The 18,779-nt window shown below is 47.0% G+C and overlaps 1 protein-coding gene across 1 annotated transcript in view; it reads right to left on the bottom strand.

Moving 5' to 3' along the window:
* Positions 1-11,122: 11,122 nt before the first annotated feature.
* The window catches only part of MLYCD (malonyl-CoA decarboxylase), a 133,017-nt gene continuing 125,360 nt past the window's right edge, over positions 11,123-18,779 (bottom strand). Inside the window, exon 5 of the mRNA XM_029608115.1 lies at positions 11,123-11,799. Coding sequence (XP_029463975.1) covers positions 11,266-11,799 — 534 coding nt within the window. The 3' untranslated portion in view covers positions 11,123-11,265. The remainder of the gene's footprint in view (positions 11,800-18,779) is intronic.

Raw genomic sequence — 18,779 nt, 5'->3', positions numbered from 1 at the left:
CGGCATCTTTCTTCAGTGCCCGATACTTGATAAAGCCACAAAGTCTATTTCCCTGCAGTTCTTTGCAATGACCGATGAGCTGTCCCTGATAAATCAGAGTTTCTATAAAGAGTACTTCACGGACTAGACTTCCCAACAGGTAATCGTGCACCGACCATGCAGCACGGTCTAGTGCTTTGTGTAATGAAGTGATAGCATGACCCGCTTTTCACATGCATCCACTTCCTCCATAAGTCAGGGTATGGGAAAATATTTCTAGGATTTCAATCTTCTGCGGGTGGCGTAGCTGAGTTTTGCAGTTACACTCTCTTCTTTGCTGCATGTAGCCCCATACAAGCCAGAAGAGGGAGATTTGTCATGAATTATAAGCATCGAAAGCCCGCTCTAAGTAAAAAAAAAAAAAAAAAAAAAAAGGGAAGCAAAGCGTACTAGTGGCATTCCCATTATCCTAGTAAATAGTAAATATTGCAAACAGTTCAATTTCATCTCTTGAGCTGTTCATTTTACAGCCTCCACTAGCGCTGACGCACAGAGCTTAAAGAAGTCATTTCCAAAAGAGCTAAAGGTCGCTCCCAGGAAACAATCAGCACAAGAATGGCAACTGCAATGAGCGGCCACAAGTGGGGAAAAAGAATCACTTACACACCAAACAAATGACAGCTGAGATCAGGAACATTGAAAAAAAAACCCCAACATTTATTACAATCTCAATAAGAGGAAGCTCTGCCTCTACAATGAAGATCTTAAAACGGCCCACACAGAGCAATGCACGAAAACTGGAAATCTTTCTGTCTTGCAGAGGTCTTCATTAAACATGTTCCACCCATCCAGGAGTGCAGTGGCTAAAACTTACCTTTTACTGGGCAAAATGAGGTGCTCAAAGCTGATCCAGAAGAGGGTTGCCCGTGCTTAGCCAAACCTGCTGGACTGGGATCTCGGAATTAATATCCTCTGCTGGGGTTTTGCAGTTTGGCCTCCCTCAATTTTAATTATTGTAAAATGTTTTGCATTCGCTCTGGGACTGGTTGCACTTACACACACAGGTGGTGAGCTCTGGAAAGAGCCTGAATAATAAAGAGCAGTTTTCCTTTCCCCCACACACCCAGCCTATACTTCAGGGTAAGGCCTTTTATTATTATTCGGACTGTCTGACTTTCTGGAGTGCATGCACAGCATTACAGATAAAAGGATGGCCCAGCACAGGCTGCTTTTTGTTGCTGTGGCTACTCAGGGGAGCGGAAGGAGACCAGGTGAGGAGGAAGACCAACATTCCCATCATCCCCAGTATTGCATCCCAACAGGCTTTAAGCAATTCAACATGAACGTTACTTTTTTGCCTGCAATGGGGTCTTTTGTGGGCAGACAGGGGGGGGGGCGTGCTCTCAAGTGGCAGAGAATGAAAGTCCTTCCAGTTATTTTTACGAACAGCTAACGTGATTTAGAAAAACCTGTTCTTTTTCTGTGCTGCGCATAGCTACGATATAAGGAAGACATTGTTAAAAACAGCTTAACGTGGCCAAAAAGAAAAGTCATGAAATCTTCAACTTCCAAATGGATGACAGGCCTTGACCTAATTCTTCACTGAGATGGCAAGGGGGCACTAAGATAAGGAGTTTTGCTATTGCAGAACTAAGTAGAGCTCTCCCTATTTTATTTAGTCAAGTCATTTCATTTTTATTTCCAGGTTAAAGACATCACACACAGGCTGGGCACATTTGTATTGGCTGCAAACATCAGAAAGCTTAAGTTAGACCCAAAGTAAGAGTGACTACACAAGAAAACAAATTTCCCACAGATTAAAGTGTTATTAAAAGCGGATTTGGTAGAGTGGAGATCTGAGACCTAAATAAGGATAATCAAAATCCTTAGTGCCTTTTTTTTTTGTCCTGAATGCAATCTAAATGTTAACCTGCTGGCACCTATCCGAAACAGGAATTGGCATTCTGATGCTCAGAAAACAGAAAAGAAGCATGCATTTTTATTTCTCCAAATAAACTTGATACTTCAAGAGTGAAGAAAAAAAGATTAAATATTTATACTCTTACAACTGGGATTTCTCTGTGGAATGGGTACTGCCAATATTATAGGATGTGATTAAATTGTAATTCCAATATAGAAGGAAGTGGTAACTGGATATTACACAAGCACGCACATTACACTACAAATAGCCAATGACCACCTCATGTCCAAACCCTAGCTCTGTACACAACTGATGGTCCTTCAATGGTACCTCATCAGTTTCAGTACCATGTATACTATCTGCCCTCCCATTGTCAGAGACCGTAGAACAGGGGTGGCCAACTCTGGTCCTCGAGAGCCACAAACAGGCCGGGTTTTCAGGAGATCCACAAGGAATATGCATGAGATGGATTTGCACGCACTGCCCCCACTGTATGCAAATCTCTCATATGCATATTCATTATAGATCTCCTGAAAACCTGGCCTGTTTGTGGCTCTTGAGGATTGGAGTTGGCCACCCCTGCTGTAGAAGAATTAAAAATGGAAGATATTCCCAGCTCCTAGGTTTTTTGGTTTTGTTTAAATTAGTGGTCATGAAGGGTCCCACACTGGGAGCACCTCAAAGTGAAACTTTTTAATTATCCACAGCACATGATTCTACTTGGCAGTGACCATGCAGGCTTCTTTATACTATTCCCACCATTGCAAATCAAATTTGCTCTGCAGAGGCCATCTCTAGGCATAAGTAATAAGCTTTATCACTATGCTTTCTCAAGCCGAGATGACCAACAGGGATACCAATTAGTGCCGAATGTGAATGCATTTTTAGGGAAGCGGATTTTGTACAGGCCACTGAATGGCATTGGGGTGGGAATGTTTGGTCACCACCACCATGAACTAGTGACCCCCAAATTAAAAAAAAAAAATTCTCATGTGTTACTGGAGTCATTCTGAGCCCACTTAGCACAGCAAGTTGCCACATTATGATAAAGCCAGTAGTGCAGGGTTTGCTACTGATTGTATGTCTGGCTCCACATTTATTTGATATAAGGAAGGTTGCATTGTATCATATAATTTGTTATTTCCTTCTTCAGTGCATTTTCACCTTGAACTTTTTACAGATTACGATGTTGGCTCTAAGCGACCAAAACCACTTTTTTTCTGAAACTAAGAGAACTGTACAGGTTAAAGTCTCTCGGGTGCCCTGGTTTGCAACATGAAAAGAGCACAGTCGGTATCCATCTGCTGATCCTACAGACCCCAGCATCCTGCAGCGAAAGCAAATGTTGTACTTTTTACGCTGAGCTAAAGCTTCAGATTATAAATGAGATCCAAAGCTGTGTTATAAAACGGTACAATCTATTACCATTCCATTTCCATGTCTTATTTTGTTGCTTGATTACCAGCCTTTTAGCCACACTGGCTACTGTTTTCAAATTAAAAAAAATAAAAACAAAAAACGGGGTTTAGGGTTAGATTAATTTAATAAAATAATTAGACCAGATGACAAAAAAAAAAATAGTTCCGAATACATATTTCTGCTCTAAAGTGAATTCATTTTAATGACAAATTCCAACAGTATTACAAATGAAGTTAAATCATGCCTCGCATAACTGATACTTTTAACACATGCACTGTGCTTATCACCAGTAGCAATTTTTTTTTTCTTTTACTAATCACTGAGTCCAGGAGAGAGCTTTGGAAATGGGGGTACAAAGATCCAGTTAGACACAAGCTAACACGTATGGTAACGCAGTGCAAATGCTTAAAAAGGATACTGCAAAAGCCTCCCACAGCCAATTAAGAGAAGCTGCATCACTCCAGGACCGGGGGAACGACCAGGCTGACCCTGGTGTGGCGAGCTATCCACTGCAGAGTGACACTGTCACTCAGAAGCCGCACTGCTACCAGCATAAGATATTTTAATAGGCTCCAGAGAGATTATGTTTCTTCTCTAACGCCAGAGACCTTTGGCATTCTGGCACATTATGTTAGAATTTGCTATGTCCCCCCAAGTGGTTGGGGTTTTTTTTGTTTTATTTTTTAAATGAGACCACCTTATTAAAGTTTACTGAATACTGTGTAGTGCCTACACAGAACCAACAAGAAGAAAGAAAATGAATACAGAAAGGAAAAAAAAAAAAAAAAAGAACATTATTGAATCTTATTTCCAAGAGTTAGGGCTGACTATTGCTGATAAGTGCAGTGGGTTGTAGAATACTTGACTCTTTGTTAATGATTTTTTTTCTCCTGTACTATTTTATATAGGTGGCAGCTGTCAAAAAATATTTTAAAATGGTTTGGGTTTTAGGATTCTAAGTGCTATATGTTAACTGCACATGTTGATTTTGTATACCGCTTTGAGCGAAATATTATAAATAAGTGGTGACGGGTGCATGCATGGGCTATACCATTTCATCCCCAAGTAATAAAATTAGCATGGCCCGCAGGATAGCCAGGTGGCTACCACTCCCCAGAAACCAATCAGGTCGATGCTGATAGATTGCTGGTGGTTGGATACCAACCAGCAAAGCCATGAAGAACAAGGTAGCTGAATTTTGCAGGCCACAGCCTCACTGGTTTTAGTAACTGTTTAGATTATTACAGAGTTTGGTGGTAAGACACAAGGTGGGGTGGAGCTGGGTGCTAGAATAAGTATGGGATTTTGTATGCTCATCTACCCAGTATGGGAGAGAACCAAACACTTGTGTAGCTGGGCAGACTGGCTGGCCATTGTTTATTCTGTATTCTTTATGTTACGATCTTTTGTTTTACTGGGGGGGGGGGGGGGGGGGGTAAATCTTCCAGTTTGGCCCATTCTGTGACTTAACCCCACCCCCATATTGTACTGGGTCCCAATCACAGCCAAATGACCAAGAAGAGATTGTTCTCAGCTCATGTTTGATCCTAGTCAAAATGCTCTGCTCTATGACAAAACATTGCTGTGCAAATTAAGGAGAAAGCAGAGTTGCTTACCTGTAACAGGTGTTCTCTTAGGACAGCAGGAAGTTAGTCCTCACACATGGGTGACATCATCAGATGGAGCCTGGCATGGGAAACATTGATTGGCACACTGAGCATGCCCAGCATGCCACTATCCATGCAGGGTCCCTCTTCAGTCTTATAACACAGAATTACAGAAAATAAAACATAGGGGGAAAACCAACTCCGCGGGGTGGCAAGCGGGTTTTGTGAGGACTAACATCCTGCTGTCCTAGGAGAACACATATTACAGGTAAGCAACTCTGCTTTCTCCTAGAACAAGCAGGATGGCAGTCCTCACACATGGGTGAATTCCTAGCTACAGGCTGTTCCCTAACAAGAAACAAGACCAAAAGACACCTAACCAGGTGCCAACGGGCACAACAGCACAGGTGCTATTGGTAACAGAAGGAGAGCGCCTGAACCTAAACAATGGGAAGAGTTGGGTTCTACAGCGGAAAGAGATTCCGAAGGACAGACTAGCCGAAACTGCTATCGCATCGGCCATCCCTGTCCAGACAGTAGTGAGAGGTGAAAGTGTGGAGAGAACTCCACGTCACAGCCTTGCAGATCTCATCCACGGGGAACGCTTGCCAGTGGGTCACTGAAGTCGCCATGGCTCTGACAGAATGAACTTTGACATGGCCCCCAAGCTGCAGAAAGAGATGAAATTCACCAACCAGTTGAACAATGTCTGCTTAGTAACAGCAGCTCCTAATCTATTCCTGTCAAAAGAGATGAAGAGTTGCGTGGACTGCCTATGGCCTGCTGTCTGATCCAGGTAGAAGGTTAAAGCTCTTTTGCAATCTAAGCTGTGCAGAGCTTGTTCACCCTGGTGCGAATAAGGCTTGGGAAAAAAGGTGGGCAGGACAATTGGATAAGATGGAAATCCAACACCATCTTAGGCAGGAACTTAGGGTGTGTGCTCAGAACCACCCCATCATGAATAAACTTTGTGTAGGGTGGATAAGTCACCAAGGCCTGAAGATCGCTGACTCTGCATGCTGAAGTGATTACCACCAAAAACATGATCTTCCAGGTCAGGTCTTCGGTCACAGGAGCACAGCAGCTCAATAGGAGCCTTCACGAACTGAGCCAACACCACATTGAGGTCCCAAGACACGGCAAGGGGCCGCGGGGGGGGCTTCAACTGAAGCAGACCCTGCATGAAGCATCCCACCAAGGGCTGTACAGAGATGGGCAAAATATCCACACCCTGGTGGTAGGTATCAATAGCACTCAGATGGACCCTAACAGAGTTGGTTTTTAAACCAGCACCCAAGAGGTGAGGAGGTATTCAAGCAGCTTCCGTGTGGAACAGGAGAACGGATCCAAGCTGTGGCGCTCACACCACACAGAAAACTTCCTCCATTTCAGGCCATAAGACATCCTAGTGGAAAGCTTCCTGGAAGCCACCAGGACTCGAGACACATCTGGACAGGTCAAGGGGCTACAGGATTAACCACGCAACATCCAGGCTGTCAGGGACAAGGACTGGAGGTTGGGGTGGTGCAGCCTTCCCCAATCCTGTGTGATGAGGTCTGGGGAAAGTCCCCAAACTGATCAGTTCCCAAAGAGCAGGAATCCAATCTGCCTCAGCCAGTGAGGGGTTATGAGGATCATAGTTGCCCCGTCCTGTTGAAGCTTCAGGAGTGTGTTCATCATTGGAGGATACACGTACAGAAGGCCCTTGTCCCAATGGTGGGCAAAGGCATCTGAGGCCATCTTGCCATCCACCCTGTACAGGGAGCAGAATTGATCCACCTTCCTGTTACAGGGGGATGTGAACAGATCCATGTCCAGGGTTCCCCAGAGATGGAAGATCTGATCTGCCACTGACTGGTTCAGGGACCACTAGTGGGGCTGGAAAGTGCGACTCAGCCTGTCCACCATCACACTTTCCGTCCCAGCCAGATACATGGCTCGAAGCACCATAACCAGGGACAGAGCCCATGATCAAATCTGCACCGCCTCCTGGCACAAGAGGAATTACTTCGTACTTCCCTGCTTGTTAATGTACCACATCGCCACCTAGTTGTCGGTCTGGATCAGGACCACCTTTGTTGGTTAGCCGATCTCTGAATGCCCAAAGGGCATACCTGACCACTCGAAGCTCCAGGAAGTTGATCTGACACTGAGTTTCCTGGCCGGACACAGGCCCTGGGTGCGGAGGCCTTCCACATGGGCACCCCTACCCCAGATTGGGTGCATCTGTGGTGAGTGCAACCTGGGCAGGGGAAGTTTGAAAAGTTACCCCCTGCTCCAAATTGGAAAGACTCCCCCACCAAGACAAGAAGTCCGGAGAGGTGGAGTAAAACGGCCACTGGGACCGCAAGGTCCATTAAGCTCTGTGCATACGTAAGCAAGTGAAGGGAGTAACATGGACAGTCACAGCCATGTGGCACAAGAGTTGCAACATGTGACGAGCAGAAATCTGTTGGCTCTGTTGAATCACTTCCCCAGTGGACACTAGTGTGAGCGCTTGATCATGGGGAAGAAAAGCCCTGCCTTGAACCATGTCCAGCAGAGCGCCAATGAAGCTCAACTGAGGCGATGGTTTGAGATGGGAATTCAGGTAGTTGATGATAAACCCCAGGGCGTCCAACACCCGAATGGTCAAATGCAGGGATTGCACTGCCCCTTCCTGGGTAGTGCTCTTGACCAGCCAATCATCCAGGTAGGGAAACACCTGCACTCCCAGCCTGCGAAGGTATGCCCCCATTACAGCCAGACACTTGATAAAGATGCGTGGGGCCGAGGTTAGTCCAAACAGCAACACTCTGTACTAGAAGTGGCGCCCCCCCCCCCCCCAACTACAAACCAGAGTTACTTCCAGTGAGCATGGAAGATCTCTATGTAGGTGTAGGCGTATTTTAGATTGAGGGAGCATAGCCAGTCCCCTCTTTGCAGGAGGGGAATCATCTCCAAATAGAGTCTCGCCAGTATATGGCAGGTCCGTGAGCTTCTCCTGCATCTCTGGGCAGAGATCTGAGGCCCGAAGCCAGGCCATCCCACGAGCTCCAATTCCCAAGGCTGCTATCCTTGCCGCCATTTCAAAGACATTAGAGGTGGAACACACCTCAATCTTGCCGCATTCGAGACCCTGCTAGTCGACTGCCACGAAAGCATCCTGATGCTGTTGAATTAGGCTCTCAGCCATGTTCTGGACCCGTTTCCAGAGGTTACAAAAATACTACATCATGGATAGCTGGTAGGAGACTATACAGGCCTTCAGCATAGTGCAGACTCCACCACAACCAACTGGTTTGGGAGTTTATCCTTCTCAAAACCCGCAGAATGCTGGTCCAAGTACACCCCATCGGCCTTCTTATTTACCGGAGCCAAGGAAATGGGATGTTCCCAAATTCTAAGGAGTAACTCCTTGAATCTCTCATGGACGGGAACAGCTACCACCTCCTTTGGGACATCCACAAACTGGAGGACCTCCAGCATTTTGTATCTGGCATCCTCTTCCATCAGAAGCTGAAATGGAATGGCTTTTGCCATAGCCCGCACGAAGCCATGAAAGGTTAATTCCTCAGGCAGGAATCGGCACCATTCCGCCGGAGGGGACGGGTCTGAAGGAAGGCCACCGGAGGAAGACTCGGAAGTATCATCCCCCCACGGGTCATAAGGGGCATCATCATTTCTAAGATCACACGAAGGCACCCTGGGGGGGGGGGGCATTTCCTAGGTCCCGCGGCCTGGGCACAGAGGGCATCAAGGGCCCCGAAGGACCCGGACCCGACCAGGCAACGCTGACTGTGAAACCGAAGGGCTTGATGATGCCGCCCGAATTGATGGGCCTTCCTTCTTGGAGGAACTCACGATGAGAATGACACTGAGAAGAGGAGCCAATAGTGGATGCCGGGGCATCGATGGCACCCCAGGCGCTGGCATCGGATGCATGGGAAGAACACTAAGAAGAGCATCGATGCGCTCTAGCAGTGGCAGCAACATGGAGAGCGCAGGCTCCGACACCGGTGGACAAACTGGTGGGGCCAGTAGCTCGATGCCCTGCAGGGCTCGAACAACTGCCAACTGCACCCAGAGTTCCAGCTCCTCCTCGAAAACCATTGACACCAGGACAGGCTGAGGAGGAGGCAGCGGCATGACCAGATCTCCCTCGGAGGGAGATCAGTGCCCAGCACCAAAATCAGTGGGGGAATGCCTTGGACCCCTGGCATCTCCACCAGAGGCCCCAGTGGAGGGGTGGATATTGAGGGATCAGTGTCCAACGGTTCCCCCTCGGTCCTTAGGAGTCAATGCTCCCGACGCTTGTGTCAAGGGTTCAGACTTCTTGGAACTGAACAGCTTCTCCATTTTATCCAGGTGGGCATGCCAGCCCTCAGAGGTCATCTGGTCGCAGGAACAACACCCCTGAACGTTGTGTGATGCCCCCAGGCATAGGATACACATGTTGTGCAGATCCGTGAGGGACATAGTCCATAGGCACCGAGGGCACCGACAAAAACCAAATGCCATGAGGCAAAAAAGGCCAGCGGGCGGTCAATGACCGGCAGATACAAAGAACCATGCTGCTGGGAACTGACCGCACCAAACAAGAAAAAACTCACCGCACCTCGAAACTAACTACAGCCGGGAGAAGGGAAGAGGGACCAGGCACAGGAGAGTCAAAAATCAACCATGGAACACAGTTTTCCATGAAAATAAGTCATAAGCTGCACAACCATGAGACAATAGCTCAGCGGAAGAGACTGAAGGACCCTGCGTGGACATGTGGACAGTAGCATGCTGGGCTCCATCCAGTGATATCAACCATGTGTGTGTGAGGACTACCATCCTGCTTGCCCTAGGAGAATATCATGTGACATTCAACCATTCACCAGCAAGACAATTCACAAGCTTTAGTCACAGTGCGATACAGGTTTCAGTCTCTCTCAGACACACATTCAGAACACTCATTGCCAAAGTTTTCCTCTCTCTCAAAAAAAGAATTGTCAGCTCCATTTTCCTGGCTTGAAAAAAAAGAAAATATGCAGTTACAAGACTTGGGAATTATTCTCATGGGTGAACAGGTGAGCATCACGGCCTGCGTTAGCAGAGTTAACTGAAGCAGGGATCGATCAAGATTTGCACTGAATCCTTTCCAGGTCTCTGCTGGCCACAGGGTAGTATATATGCAATTGTATTCCCCCTTTCCTCAGCAGAGTATAAGCACTTTGGTACCTCCTGTTCTGGCACAGCAATTTTTTAGCTTTAGAGGGTTTAGAGACCCATTATCATCATCTTTCGTGGCTGACTCTGGTATGATGCTCACAGTTCCACTTTTGAAACACCACACACACACACAAATGTGACCGATATCCGACTCGTCGAGGCACACAGTGCCATATTTTTAATTTTGTTGCTTTCTAGAACAAACCTCACTCAGTTGATTTCACATGAAGCAACAGCTGACCACAAGATAACATTATAGTCCATTTGTCAGATACAGAAGTATTTAGGATAGCTAGCAAATATTGCCATTTCTAGCAGTCAGTTCAAAAACTATCCATGAACATTTGTGCAGATTTAATGATATTTTGAGGCTCACTTACAAGATGGTGTGGGTTAATGTATGATGACTGCAGAAATCTAAGGTTGGCACGCTTGTAAACACTATAGATATCTGCATAGCGATTCAGTGTGCGCGTTTTAATATTTTTCCCCCTAAAGTTGTGTTATGCTCATATTTATAAATAGCGTGACTGCCACGTTAATTTGGTTAACCTTTTTTTCTGTGTTTATATGCATGAAATTAATCAAACTGTGGGTTTACGCTGTAATGATCATTTCCTATTACCTATCAGCTGATAAACAAAGGCATCCATCACCCTCAATCTGAATTCCTCATGGCAATGAAGTTCATGATCTCCAACACATCATCATTAGAGAAGCTGATAATTTGATTACAGAACCGTACTGATCCAATCAGCAGTAATCTGACAGGGCATTCGTCAGAATAAGCCAGTGCTGTTGGTAGCTTCCTGGAGCAAGTTTTCAGAAATCAGTCCCTCATTTCTGGTCTGCTAGGGCCAAGAACTGGCATCACTGTGTAAAACTTAAGCAACACAGAGCAACTGGCTTTCTACAACGAAAGTAAAGAGAGAAATGCAAACAAAATTATCATTTCAACAACGTGCATCATGCCATGAAGGAAAGAGTCAGAAAACTCATCTGGTTTTCATAAGAAACAATTTTATGTAAATACAAATTCAAAGTGACTTTTTATTCATAATCCACATTATAAATAAAAAGATATAGATTTCCTTTGCATCTATAGATATATGTAGATATACCTATATATCCTTCCTCATGTATTCACAGTTTGCTGTTTTTCTGAAATTGGGACACCAAGTTAAGAACCTGCTCGGAAGCCTCTATGTGTTTCATCCTGAGGTAGCGGGCACTGTTATTACTGGTGTCCTGCAGAAAGTAGTGATAATTCACCATCATCCCACAAGACAGAGTCACTCCCCGGGGGCTCATATCTGCCATCCAGTTGATCCGCCACATCACAGCTCCATTCTGAAGATGAAAGTTGGCAACTGGATTTAAGGCAAATCCACGGTGCTTTTCTCCATATAAATACCAGGCACAAAGTCTCATTAAGGGCATCTCCAAGGCTTTTATCAGTCTGTCCGACCTTGTCCATTCATTGGCAGTTAAGAGTCGCTTTAGAGTTTCTGTCACTGGGCCTCCAGTGATGTCTGAAATTTCCTTGCATTCTGAATCCGTGAACAGTCTATTTCGCCCAGATTCCTTCATCTGTGAGGTTAGCTCTCCAAGAAGCCACTTGGTGAATCCAGGGATTGGAGAGAGGCTGGAAAACTGTTTGATCTGAGAAAATTCTTCCTGGAAAAACAAGCAACAAAAAAATAGAACTGAACAATTTGAAATTAGACTACTGCTCTGAAGCACCTGTGTGCCAATAGAAAGGTCACTACCAGCTAGAGAGACATGAGAAAGCAGAGTTGTAACAGGTGTTCTCAGAGGACAGCAGGATGTTAGTCCTCACACATGGGTGACATCAGGTGGAGCCCCAGTCTGGAACTTTGATCTCAAAGATTCTAGAACTTTCAAACATGCCCTAATGAGCATGTGCAGCTGTAGTCATCACCCTGATCCCTAGCGAGTCCCTTAGTCAATGATATAGCTTATACAAGGAGAAAACCATAAAACAGAAACAAAACTCTGATGCGTAGCAGAGGTGACTAAGGCAGGGGAGTGATGAGAGTGCCAGCAAGAAACATTGTCCAAATCACGGAAAACATTACAAGCAGGTTTCAGTTCAGTAAATCCCAGCAACAATAGTAGAACCTCCTGGATACAAGAAAAGGTCTAGAGATATAAACAAGAGAAGGACTCTTGGATGAAGACTGTATAGTTTCCTTCATTGTTACAAGACAACCAAAAAGCCAACTCTAGCCCGAGAGCTCCCCAGAAAGAAGCTGAGGTCCACTGGCATCTGAAGGACAGAATGCATCTGCAGAAGTGTGCCCCATATTTGGCTGATAGGCACAATGGGCAGAAAAACCCAAGCAACGCGTGGAAGAATAATCAGCCGCGACAACAGGGTCTGCGACAGACCCAACGAGTCAAAGTACAAGACATAGCTGACCACGCAGAACAGCATCAAGAGTTTCAGGGGATGAAAGGCAATCCCTGAAAGGGATCACTAGCCCAAATCCCTGAGCAGGGAGATAAGTTAGGCCTGAAGCTTACTCACACTGAGCCTTGTCAAGGGCAGGGCTATCCATCCTGTCTACAGGATAGTTCAGTTGAGCAGGAAGGCACTATGGACAACCCAGGGAAGTGAGAAAAGCTAAAGCAGCACTGGACAGAGCTTGGCGAAAATATAGTGAAAAGTGATGTATCTTTCCCTGTAGGTATACATTAAATTTAAAGTTAATGCAGAAAGAGCAGAAATGGATTTTTAATTTACAAACTACATACCCAGCCGGCCTGAACAAAGAGGTTGACTGGTCGGTTTTTATGCAGTAAGGGATCTGACTGGTTGAGAGGTTAGGTGAGTGCTTTGATTGGTGATAATTTTAGATAGGCGGGTTGGTTAAAAAAACCAGGAGGTCCGGAAGAAAAACTTCGAGCGCGGAGACGCCGTTCTGTTTTTGTGCTGCAGGGTGGAGCCGGGAGCGGCCAACTAAATGAGTGAGTCCCGTTTTGCTAAAATGCCAGGTAAATCTGTAAAATATATAAAAAAAAAATTTTTGGAAGGGAAGAGTGTGATTGTGTACATGTTTTTTCATTGTCAGGAAGAATCCCCTGAAGCAGGGGAGATAAGCCGCCAAAACATTGCAATGTTGGGAGGTTGAAAAGTTTTTAATAGCTACAAAAACAGACACATTGAATGGGTGTTAATAAGCACATCAGGTTTTGGAGCCATGAGAGGAGGTGACGGAAGTAACTGGAGTTTACATGGAACATTTTAAAAAGATAAGTGATTCAGTAAAGTAATAAGTAGTTTTAAAATAAAATAAAATAAATTGTTTTTTAATGGGAATTGGTAAATGAGGTTAACAACTAAGTGCTGTTTTACCATGAATATGGTTGCAGCCCTGTAAGGGCAAGAGCCTAAAGGATTGAGCACAAAACATTCTGATACTAATTCCCTGGATTATAAATGAAACAATGAAAATATAGTGAGAAATTTGGTATTCCTCATTTGTTTGAATATTGAGTATAAGCATACATTAAGATATACCATGAATGCACTAGCTTTTCCTCCCCTCCCATTGACATTCCAACTGGAAGTCTGAAGGAGCGAAGAACACAAGGAGGCAGACCGCTGAACTACAGGGGTAAGAATAAGTCGCTAGGTTGTATCTCTCAAACCCAAGCGAATAACTCACTGCTGATTCCAGTAGGGAGTTACCCACTGAGACAGAGCCTTCAGCCTGCTTGGAAAAACAAACAAAGAATTCCTTAGGGAAGAAATCCAGAAACACTGCACCGCAAGTGTAGATCCCTATCGAACAGGATTTCTTCACTGACCTGGAAACCTTAAGGGTACCAGGGCAGGGTCAGTGTGATCTCAGAACAGATTGCCACAAACCTGGCTTAGGTAATAATGGAACATGGTTACAAATACTTCCCCCAAGGAAGCACGTTGTCCAGTAAATGGAAGAATCGTTGCATGAGCCAGGACTCTCCTGTCCACAGACAGGGTTATCCCTAAAACAGAGAAGTATAGCTTGAAAGCCATTGTAACCAAAGAGTAGCACATTTGTTGCAGGGTTCCTCGTCCCCCAACTCCCTCAGCCATGGATATGGCGATAGGTTGAAAGGCATACTTGCCAAATAGATGAACTAGAACCCTCCTCACCGAGGTAGGGTTCCTGAGGTGAGAATGACTGGCAATTGTGGTCCTTATCAAAAAATTTCATTGAACTCAGCAGGTATCAAAAGTGACTCCTGGATGGGAGAAACCCCTAATCTTCACCGGGGAGCTACTCTGGAATGGCTCCCTCGCGAAATGGACCTGCTGTGCCTTAGGACCACCTAAGGAGAGTGCTAGCGCTCGACTGGCTCACAGAGCTAGTGAAAAACAGAGAGCAACTGCCATCTCTTCTCCGGGAAATGGAGAACTAGGGACATCCCTTGCAGGGGTGGACAACCGGGCATCCTGAGGGGAACCCATAAGGGTTGCCCATGAACCCAGTCAAATCTCCCCTTCTTGAAGGGACAGGAAAGCAATGGAATCGAGACTTCTAGATCCTGAAAAACCTTTCAACCCTCCATTTGAGTGTTGGGTTACAATCACTGATCGCTGAGATTCAGAAGCAACCAATCTGCCACTGGCAGCTACCTTCAGATGGGGTAGGCCACCATGGTAATCAACATAGAGAGACCCCAGCAAAAATGGTCCAATGATCATCACTGCTGTCCCCCCAGCCTAGCCTACAAGGAGAGACACTGATTCAAAGAATCAAGGCTCTGGTTCAGTGATAACCTGCAAGGAAGGGAGCTCCAGGGGCTTCCCCACAAGGGAGATTTGTGACTCGGGAGGGGTCAAAAAACATTCTTCTTCTGAGGAAGGTGTCGATGCCTGACACTACCCTCTCCTGGTGTCTACTCCCCTAAGAGTTTTACCAGGAACACAATCCTAAGTCCATTCTGTGGCTGCAGTGCACAACCTGTTGTGCTCGCCATGAGGGAAACACAGACACACCCATAGAGTAGAGGGCAACTGGAAAAAATAGAGCCCTCACTGTAAAAGCATGCTGACTAGTACTCATACAGTGGTATCCCATCCTATGGATGGTGGCCCTCTAATGAACCCACTCGCCATGCTTGTGGGTAGAATCCCACGGCACAGCAAAGACCAAGCACCACCTATTATGAGTCATTGGCTGCATGCTGCCAAAAAGCAGTCAGAGTGTATGATGGTGCCTTCCCTGCCAGTGCTCCCCAGCACTTTGCGGAGCAGAACTGACAAGGAGGCTGATACCTTGATGCAACGATGACAGAACTCTGGCATGGCTGAGTACTGCACAGACAGGGAGAATGCCGACCAAGGCACTTGGAGCAAATGCCGTGCTGTGCATGACCGCACATGCTGTGCTTCACTGTCACACTAACTCCCAGTGAAATGAATAGAAACAGTGTGACAACGGCATCCCCAGTACCACTGGGCTGTTATGGCATGTGGTGGGTGGCGTTCTATAGCATCGCCCCCTGCAGTACCTGAGTGCTCCAAGAAGCAGGACACAGCCCTTGAAATTGCAACAGGAATGGCTCACCATTGTTTTCCTCATGGAATGGCAACAGCAGTCCATGGCAATCAATGGAGCCCATGGTGCTCTATGGTCGTGTCCTGCAGCATCCGACCGCGTCCTCTGGTGCCCACTGTGAAGATAGCGCCTGTAGGGCCAATAGCACTCTTGCACTCACCAACGATGGATCACATCAACAGCACCAATCGATGCTGCACCCAGGGCTTTGATGGCGCTTGACACCTACAGGCAGAGGCTCTGCAGTCCCAATACGGCCCTGATATGTCTCATCGGTGCCCAGAGGAATAGATGACTGCCAAGTGCCATTGACTGTTCCCCTCAGTTCACCTATCCGACCAAGGGCATCGATACTGCAAGCTCAATGGCATCCATCACCAGTAGCCATGGCCGAAGATAGTCTCCCTAGCGCTCATTAGCACTAATAGTGCATGAATCCAGGCAGGGCCTCCAATGTCCCCGATCCCAGCAGCTCAAGCCCCCAAAATCATTGGCATCCATGGTGCCCGATAGCCGTAGGCCAGTGATGGGACAGCAGGATGCCCCTCTGTGCCCCATCAGGACACTGCCAGAAGCCTGGAGGGCACGGGCCACTGTGCCTGGATGCCTCGGCATCCCAGGGTGCCTTGAGTGGATGGTGACCTCGGCACTCAATCCGTCCAAGGTCAAATCCCTGCTACCCAAGGGCTTCAGTGACACTCAAGGGCTCTCAAGAGCACTGTCGGTTGATAGCCTTGAGGACGACCAGGGTGCTCAATGGTGATCCCAGTGCTTTAATGGTGCTCAACCTCGTCAACAGAAGCAATGAAATGGCATTGGTGACCAACATGCCCGATGGCCTCCATGGCTGCCCCATGCCTCGATATCAAGGCAGCTCTGCACTGCAATGGCATTGAGGCCACGCACTGTGACAGGGGCCGTCATGGCATTGAGGCCATGCACCTCAATAGCATTGAAGGCAGCCCGGCATCGAGGCCACGCACCTTGATGGCATCGAGGGTGGCCACACATGCACCTCGATAGAATCAAGGATGTTGATGGCCCTGAGTGCTTTGATGGCCTCGAGTAGGACCATGGCACTCAATGGCAGCCCTGGTCCCTGACACAAGGTCAGTGCCACTACTCTGCCACAACAACGCCCAAGGCGCTCAATGACTTTGGTGCATCGAGACGATACTTTCAGCACAGAAGGCCCTTATGGCATTGAAGGCTGTCCTGCACCTCGATAGCATCAAGGGTACCCTGGCACCTCGACGGTGTCCAAGGCCCTCAATGGCAGTCCTGGTCACTGATGCGGTCCTGACATCAACACATCAGATCAAAGGAGCGTTGGTCACAGAAGTGCATGGGCAAACGTTACTGGGCATGGCACCAAAGGTGTGACAGCAAGCTGTGTGCCCAGGCTCCTGTTAATCGTCTCTCTCAAGGAGAGTGCACTGCCATCACAGGCAAGCAGGAGGGATGGCTACATCATCCAGGGCTCCTGCCCGTAGAGACTAGTTCCTTTGAATGTGGGGAGGATGTACTCCCCTCCCCCCAATAGGAACGATGCGGCCCTCGATCTCTTCACTGTCTGAACCTCCATCAATGCTGATTGGTGAAACGACATGGAACTCCTGCCTGGGTAAAACTCAGGCAAGCCCACAGGCTCAGAAGCCTACATGGATCACCCATGGACTGCATTCAGTCAGTCCTGCCAGTACCTGACAAAGGTACAAAAACAGACAGAGCAAGGAGAGTACACAGATACTGAACTGCACGTACAGAATTTATTTAATAAACGATAGTAATAGCCTCTGCCAGACTGCATAGCAATTAAGGTCCGCCATTCAGCTGGCAGACAGTAGAAAGAAGAGTATTCCTGAGGGAATTCCGCACAAAAAAAATTAAAAATCTGCACAAAAAACTTAAAATTCTGCAAAATTCTGCATACTTTATATTGGTCAAAATAACACAATTTACATGACAGTCTTTAATTACATTTTAAATTAATACTGAAAAAAGTTATTACTTAAAGATGAAGAATTTTAAATATTTTGAGCAGAATTTCCCTAGAAGTTCACTGTAAGAGTGTCCCTTCCACTTGTTCTCCCTACTCCCCTGGCCACTTTGCCCTGGCCCCAACTCCTCCACCTCTAGGCTCAACCCCTTTCACTCTATCACCACTCCCAGAGTTTGACCCCTTTCTCAATACTGCCCCTCACACAGGCTCCCTCTGTTCCTCCTTCTCTCACACACATGCTCCCTCTCTCTAGTACACATACACAGTGTGTACTAGTGTGTATGCAAGAGAGAGGGAGTGTGTACTAGTGTGTATGCAAGAGAGAGGGAGCCCTCATACGGGCTCCCTCTCTCTTGCATACACACACTCAAGCTCCCTCTCTCACACATACACCCTCACACAGGCTACCTACGACTCTCTCATGCACCCCTTCACACAGGCTCCCTCACTCTCTCGCACACACACATCCCCTCATACAGGCTCCCTCACTCTCTCGCACACACACATCCCCTCATACAGGTTCCCTCTCTCTCGTATACACACCTTCACAAGCTCCCTCTCTCACGCACCCCTCTCACACATACACAATCCCTTCACCCAGGCTAGCACCTTCACATACACACAATCCCTTTTTCATACACACCAGCTCCCAATCTCTCACACACATACGCACACCTTCACAATCTCTTCATATAGGCTCCCTCTCTCTGGTACCCACACTCAAGCACCCCCCTCTCACCTCCCCTGCTCTCTCACTCACATCCTCCCCCTGCTGTCTCTTTCACTCACACTCCTCCCCCCCTTCCCTCTCTCACACCACCTCCCCCCTCCCTTCCCTCACACCTCTCTCCCATCCCCCTTCCCTCACACCCCTCTCCCATCCCCCTTCTCTCACACCCTTCTCCCATCCCCCTTCTCTCACACACACACACACACCTCTCTACACACATTCACTCTCACCGGGGCCTTCATCTTTGCCGCAAGTAGAGTGGGTCCCCATGGCACGCAGGGGCTTTCTTCTTTGCAGCAAATGGCGTGCCGGGGGCCTTCATCTTCGCCACGAACGGCACACTCCATTCGTG

Source organism: Rhinatrema bivittatum, chromosome 7, assembly GCF_901001135.1.
Source record: "Rhinatrema bivittatum chromosome 7, aRhiBiv1.1, whole genome shotgun sequence".
NCBI lineage: Eukaryota > Metazoa > Chordata > Amphibia > Gymnophiona > Rhinatrematidae > Rhinatrema > Rhinatrema bivittatum.
This window is presented reverse-complemented; position numbering and strand designations above follow the sequence as displayed.